The sequence below is a fragment of the Paramacrobiotus metropolitanus genome, unplaced genomic scaffold (genome assembly GCF_019649055.1).
Source record: "Paramacrobiotus metropolitanus isolate TYO unplaced genomic scaffold, Prichtersi_v1.0 Parri_scaffold0000028, whole genome shotgun sequence".
NCBI classification, from domain to species: Eukaryota; Metazoa; Tardigrada; class Eutardigrada; order Parachela; family Macrobiotidae; genus Paramacrobiotus; species Paramacrobiotus metropolitanus.
In genome coordinates this window covers 866,280-872,770 of record NW_026570248.1, presented here as the reverse complement: position 1 = coordinate 872,770, position 6,491 = coordinate 866,280, and the positions used below count along the sequence as shown (strand labels likewise).

At 41.5% G+C, this 6,491-nt stretch overlaps 2 protein-coding genes across 3 annotated transcripts; one reads left to right on the top strand and one right to left on the bottom strand.

Annotated features, from left to right (window-relative positions):
* LOC129588239 (OTU domain-containing protein 5-B-like) lies at window positions 1-3,577 on the bottom strand. The gene is made up of 11 exons (XM_055482403.1): window positions 3,253-3,577; window positions 2,742-3,039; window positions 2,402-2,657; window positions 2,088-2,181; window positions 1,954-2,018; window positions 1,712-1,868; window positions 1,421-1,569; window positions 1,156-1,341; window positions 1,019-1,085; window positions 834-932; window positions 1-595 (listed from the first exon to the last, which is right to left on the bottom strand). Exons 1-11 carry the CDS (start codon window positions 3,332-3,334, stop codon window positions 480-482), a joined length of 1,569 nt encoding a protein of 522 aa, XP_055338378.1. The 5' UTR covers window positions 3,335-3,577; the 3' UTR covers window positions 1-479.
* Window positions 3,487-6,064, top strand: LOC129588240 (O-phosphoseryl-tRNA(Sec) selenium transferase-like). 2 transcript variants are annotated; one of them, XM_055482405.1, is made up of 7 exons: window positions 3,487-3,879; window positions 3,965-4,017; window positions 4,078-4,664; window positions 5,012-5,244; window positions 5,321-5,506; window positions 5,630-5,711; window positions 5,777-6,064. In XM_055482405.1, exons 3-7 carry the CDS (start codon window positions 4,144-4,146, stop codon window positions 5,976-5,978), a joined length of 1,224 nt encoding a protein of 407 aa, XP_055338380.1. In that variant the 5' UTR covers window positions 3,487-3,879; window positions 3,965-4,017; window positions 4,078-4,143; the 3' UTR covers window positions 5,979-6,064. The 2 variants fall into 2 exon arrangements, with proteins under 2 accessions (XP_055338380.1, XP_055338379.1); XM_055482404.1 differs by having other exon boundaries at window positions 3,487-4,017.
* Window positions 6,065-6,491: the final 427 nt, after the last annotated feature.

Here is a 6,491-nt window from a genome sequence, read left to right as displayed (position 1 = left end):
ATTTTACAAAACACTTTAGAATGAGTAAGCACAAAAAGAAAGTTAATTGCACGTTTTAATCACAAGAAAGGTTTCTGTTATTAAACAAAACATAAACATTTGACGATTAAAACTTCCTTGCGAAAGGAAATCCAGAATAATTCTTAAGTTCTAACACGTCTAATAACTTCATAAATTCACCGAAAAGGATGAAATGAGCACCGTGCCACATTAAAACACTACAATCTCTGCACATCAAATGCGCTGTTATAGTATTATACAAAACAAAAATCCCCCACAGCCCAAAACCCATTATACACGTCTTTCACTAATTTCCAACTTTTCCATAGCCGTAATAAGAAACAGCGAAAAGATCTGCGTTTACTGCTCCGCTTTAGTAGTGTTCTTTGGCAAAATTTCCTTAAAACTTGGTTCACTTGCGCTAGCAACTTGTCCAATCGACGGAAAATGCCGCTTTCGGATGGTCGACACTGCAGTGCTTACGGATTCTTGCAATTCCCATCGCGATGCTTTAGCGATTCCAGATACTCAGCCTGCGACGCTGCCAAAACCTGCGCAAGCATATCACCATCCTCTTCGTCCCAGTCATTCAAACCTGCAAAGAACAAAATACTAACAGACACCAAAGGAATCACTGAGACGCTAAACCTTTATGCTTATAACACGTGACACATTACTCTGCGCAGCCAAAAAGCATGTAGAAAACGTGGAATAACGATCATCGATATACTGTATACACAAGAATCACCGAAAAACCAATACGAGTACTGTACTCATAAGTAAAATTTACTGTAAGAGTAAGCAGTAATGTGAGGTCGTTTTTCTTCTTTTACCAAATAAAGATGGAGGAAGATCGTTCAGTCGATCCAAGATGTGAGTTTTGCTAGGCGAGTCAATTAGTTTTGGAGATCCTTCTCGATTCGGAATTGATTCTAAATCCAAAACACCAAATTAGTTTATGTGCAGTACATTAACTTTCCAATCTCCAATAAGAGACGCACGACACCAATCTTCGTACTTTCCCCACGACTAGAATCACTTTCCGATAAGGAAGACGTACTTGGACCACTGGTATCACTTCCATTCTACGGGATTCAACGAAGGTAAATTAGTCTATCGATGCAACCAACAAATGGCACAAACATGGGCACTAACATCACAACTCTTTTTTTCGTGATGTTTTAGCCAGTCCAGGTAGGATTCTTGAGCGATTTGCTGCTCAATGGCTTCGTCAGTTGCTTCCCAGTCGGAAGCAAGGAGTTTATCTTGAAGCATTTGCTTTTCGATGACATCCTGTTCAGATTGACCGACAGCTTGCGCCACCAGTCCTTGCTCAGCCAACTGAATAGAAAATACAACTCTTTTGCATTCCACTGTTACGAACTTGTAAACTCAACACACATTCCATAAAACAACCCACCCCCGGCTGCAAATTAGGAAGCCCCAGTCCAACGCCGACGGTGGCGGCGAAAGGATCAATCACACTATTGTAGTGACTCTTCATATGATAACTGACGCGAATCGGAGCGTTTTCCTGCGGATGAGTCCCTTGGAAAACGTTTATAGGATCTAATTGTCAAAAAATAGGTCTGTTAGTGATTACGATAGCGGAATGCCAATTGTAAGCATACCACTACGCACTACACAGTATTACGAACTCAAATTATTTCAGCATCTAAAAATCTAAATCAAGAAAACGACAAATCCTTACCGATATCATACTGATACACTTCAATTCTTCGATTATACACTTCGGACATAGCCTGTATCTCCACGTGATTTCCATGGGCACTTAAGTTTCGCTTCCTTTCAACATACTGTTGGAAATCTTCCGTAATATACTGCGAGAAATAATCCTCGTTTCGTTCCTAGAACACGCAAGTAGAGACACATCCACGGTACTGGAATTTAAAAAAAACCTAACGCGGTACGAAGCCTTGTGTCAACCCTTACCATGTAATCCATGCACTGCCGCCGTACCATATCGTGCATCTCCTGATCTCCATACACCTGGTCAGCTGCGAAAACAAATCCATTTTTTAAACCCCAGAAAAAAGAACAAGTACCTTTCATGATTCATCCCTTACCGACGGCTCGAAATAAGCACGCGCCATCCTCTTTCATGAGTTTGATAACGAACCCTCGTTTTTCTTTTAACAATCTCGCAAAGGCAGCCTCTTTCTAAGCCATAAAACAAGAGAAGTTGGCAGTCGCACTCAACAAAAGCTCATTTAAAGAGAAATCTACAGCAATCTGCAAGCTGACGACTGCTAATCTTGAGATCCGACAAGTGTAGAGTATAACGGGAGTTTGCAAAATGATTTATACATCAGTGTCGTTACTGCGCAAATCGACTGGCGGAAGAAGGGAGCCACACTCCCTAAACTTGGGACTACCATACCTGTGCCCATTCTTCCGCACTTAAACCCTCATAACCGCAGCGCTCATCATCGCTGTTGTGGCCATCATTGTCCGGCAGTTTATCGGGAGAAATGGAGAGAAGCGAGGACGAACAATGCTGTATATTTCCTTGACTACCATCACTTTCTGTGTCGTTCTCCTCGTCGTCCGAATAAACTTTCTGCTTCTTATTGCGGTTCGCTTTGCTAATGTAGTGCGCGGGAGGCGCTGTGGAAATCGGAACTTGATCTCCCAGTCTAGGATTACCCACGTTGTGCGTGTTTATTTGAAATAAATTATTGCCAATGAACGAAGGAAATTAAACCGAAAATAGGAATTACCTGTGAATGCTGGATGAGCGCGACGGACCTGGAAGGGGTGACGAAGAGAAAGAGTTTAGCACGGTATTCAGTGTTCCAGGATTCTGGGCACTTGTAACGGCGTCTTGAAGGAGACTATAGGGAAGAGATCCTTGAATGGTCTGTTGATTCAAATTACCCGCGGACGCATGATGACCCCGGGATGTGCTGGCGCGATCCTCGTTTCTCTCTTTCGGGATCTTTTTCTTTGGAAGAATAGTCATCGTGGCGGTCGTGTGTCTCTGTATGGATCCAACGTTTTGAAGTCTCGAATACAGAGCTGAAGAAAAAACTCACATGGTAGGATCGTGAAATTCACGTGGATAATAAAATTCAGAAAACAGTGTTCATCTAATGACTAATATTCTGATAATAATGTTTTTAGTCTTCAAATAAACTCATGGTTGCTACTTGCTAGCTTGTTCTGCCAATAACAGCAACATAAGGGCTGCGTGAAATAAAATGTCAATTCAAAGCTTCAGTCACCACTCACCAGTGTTTCGTAATGCAGGGATGCAAGGATAACAATCATCATACTGATCATACGAGTACGTACGACGGTACGAGTACCGCATGGCTTCGTGAACTTGCAGTCACGTGGGAAATGTTGCAGACTTATTACAAAAGCATATTAATTTTTAAGAAAACCCATGTGACTTTTCTCTGACCACATTATAGAATACAAATCATGTGGTACGCCAGCAAAACGAAGTTAAACGGTACTTATTGAAATTTACGATTAGAAAAAGTGAAAAACGTAAACAAACGGTGTGCAACCGTGTGTTTGGTTCATTTGTCGAAGAGATGCCATCTGTCGAAGTCTGATAACTTTAATGAGTTTAATGCCAAATTAATGGGTTTGAATATGTAGTTTAAGTAAATTCCTTTTTTATTTTACTGCGACAATTTTGCTGTATTGTTAAGCGCTTTTACCAAATAATTTGGCTATTTTTTGTGTGCTTTTTATTGGTAATGGTAGGGATCGAAGCTCATGGAATTATCTTAATTCCAGTTTCTAACGAATACTAACACGTTTTCGTCAAAACGTTTGGGACTTCGGGCCTTTCCTTCTACATAGTGTTTACAGCTTGAATTATTGTCGAATTCTGTAATTGCACAAGTGAGTTCTTATACAACAACTAAAATGAATTCAGAATCGTATAAATTTTGTGCACATTTGATTCCGGAAAATTACGTTAACCAAGGTCGGAACAGCCGCTCGGCCGCAGAAAATGCTACCAACCAATTGCTTGAAAAAGTAAGTAACTTTTTCGCGTAAGTTCATTGATTCAAAAGCACGATTTGTGTGTCTGAGCAGAGAAGAATACCAGAGGAGGGTCTGGATGATTATTTGATTGAGCGTATTTTGCACGATTTATCCGAGATGGACTCGAACAATTTCCCCACCAACGCTGGAGCCGGAGAGCGCGAAGGCCGCGTATTCAGCAGTCTGGTGCGCAAGCGTCACTACCGTTTTATCCATGGCATCGGTCGATCGGGAGAGCTGACCGCCGTACAGCCCAAAGCGGCCGGCTCCTCCGTTCTGGCCGTGTTGACCAACGAGTTGGCTCTGCACGCTCTGCGAATTGCGGGAGCGCTGCACGTCCAGGACTGCTTCGTTGTACCGATGGCGACGGGAATGACTCTCTGTTTGACTTTCCTAGAATTACGTAAGCAGCGTCCGCGCGCGAAGTACATAATCTGGCCGCGAGTGGATCAGAAGTCTTGTTTTAAAAGTATGCTGACCGCGGGATTTGACGTTGTCGTTGTGGAAAATGTTTTGCGTGGAGATGAGCTGCAGACTGATGTGAGCAGTATTCAGGAGAAAATCGAGGAGCTTGGAGCGGAGAATATTCTCTGTGTGCACTGTACGACAAGTTGTTTCGCTCCCCGGGCGCCTGATGAGTAAGCGGTTCGCCAGTTGTTCTTATGGTAATTACCCTCGTAACTTACACGAAATTTTTATTTATTCTTGAAAAGTAGTTCAAGCAGTTCCTTTTTTTTGAAACCTGTATGATGCAGTAAGAATTTGTACTGTTTTCAGTTGCTAATTTTGGTGGAATTTTCTAATATGAACTAAATATGAACTAATTTTCTAATATGAACTGTATCTACTTGGTGTGTGTTTTGCAGCAGAACACACACGATACAGTTTATCGTGTCGTGCAGCAAAACTTTTGCTGCACGAAATTTGAGTATTTTTTAGTTTTTTACCGGCACGATATTAAACATTTATCCCATTCTTCCTGCAGTTTGCCAGCAGTCTCCAGGATTTGTAAGGAGCATGGTATACCACTGATTGTGAACAATGCATACGGAACGCAGTCGTCCAAATGCATGCATTTAATTAAAGAGGCTGCTCGTGTGGGGCGGCTGGATGCATTTGTGCAAAGTCTGGACAAAAATTATATGCTGCCGGTCGGGGGATCTGTTTTTGCTTCATATGATCGAACATTTTCGCAAAACGTTAGCCGACTTTATCCGGGTAAGCTTGCATAGCGCGAGAGATTTTTGTATTTCTTACACGCTGGAAGAAACGCGATGTACGGGACCATTTTTAGGCCGCGCATCAATGTCTCCGTCAATGGATCTGTTCATGACCCTGAGTTCCATGGGAATTTCTGGCTATAAAAAGCTGCTTGCTGAGCGGAAGGAAATGTTTTCATACCTAAAGGAACGTTTAAAAACGTTTGCGGAAAATTTCGGCGAACGACTCTTGCATACGCCTAATAATCAAATTTCTTTGGGTAAGCGTAATTATTCTTCGCAAGAGCGCGTTTCTCCTCTTCTTTACATAAGTACAGTGTGTGGCGAACAGCTGGCAAAATTGTTCGAAACTAAATTTAAGCACAATGTTGTTTTTCTTGCAGGAATGACTTTGTCTACGTTGGAAACCAAAAAATGCACGCTTCTGGGTGCAATGCTGTTTACAAGAAATGTTTCTGGAGCTCGGTAATTACCTGGCTCTTAATACCATTTCTGTCCAGAAGATGTGATTAGGAATTTTAACTGTACAGGGTGTTGGTCCCTGATTCTGTCCAAAAAATTGAAGGCTATGAATTTGTTGGATTCGGAGCCCACTACCAGAATTATCCCGCCCCTTATTTAACCTTGGCTGCAGCAATTGGATTGCGAAAAGAAGAAATTGATTTAGTGCTGCATCGTTTAGAGAAATGTTTAAAACAACTGGCTTCTACTGTTAGACAAGAATCTTCATGAATAGCGTTTGATTGTTTGTTTTTTATAGAACTCTCTTTTGTAACTTTTACATCACTGCGCGTGACTGAGTCCACATAAAAGGTCTTATATTTATATGTATTTTTGGCATCCGGTCCTATATCACATATCTTTTCAAATAGTTTCAATTAACAATGTATCAAACGCTAGACGATGAACAAACAGGTACGAAGAATTTTGACATGTATGTCTCGTAATTTAAGGGATTTGAAAAATTCTATAAATGTTTCTTCGGTAAATCAAAAAGATTTCAGATGTACATTTCATAATTAAGTAATAAATTTGGCGGCATTTCTTTGATTGTGCATTTTCTCAAATTCCATGTCCAGCCAATGGTAACTCGCCAGCCTTGGCTGGACATATGGTCGGTCCACAAAATTTATATGGTAAGGTAAGGTGGCAGCCTCTCGGGTTTTGATATAAACTGCTCTGCAATTGTGACGTGAAGTTTTCTCCAAATGTTGCGAGCAGGCAACTGTTACCGAGCATGTTGGT

Bases quoted from the DNA above. Each gene is read 5' to 3' on its own strand.
- LOC129588239 (XM_055482403.1), bottom strand. From the start codon at position 3,334: ATGCGGTACTCGTACCGTCGTACGTACTCGTATGATCAGTATGATGAT. The intron at 1,086-1,155 runs GTTAGTGCCCAT...TGAATCCCGTAG, and splicing joins ACGAAAAAAAGAGTTGTGAT to AATGGAAGTGATACCAGTGG. The intron at 596-833 runs GTAAAAGAAGAA...TGTTCTTTGCAG, and splicing joins TCTTCCTCCATCTTTATTTG to GTTTGAATGACTGGGACGAA.
- LOC129588240 (XM_055482404.1), top strand. From the start codon at position 3,904: ATGAATTCAGAATCGTATAAATTTTGTGCACATTTGATTCCGGAAAAT. The intron at 4,018-4,077 runs GTAAGTAACTTT...GTGTCTGAGCAG, and splicing joins CCAACCAATTGCTTGAAAAA to AGAAGAATACCAGAGGAGGG. The intron at 4,665-5,011 runs GTAAGCGGTTCG...TTCTTCCTGCAG, and splicing joins GCTCCCCGGGCGCCTGATGA to TTTGCCAGCAGTCTCCAGGA.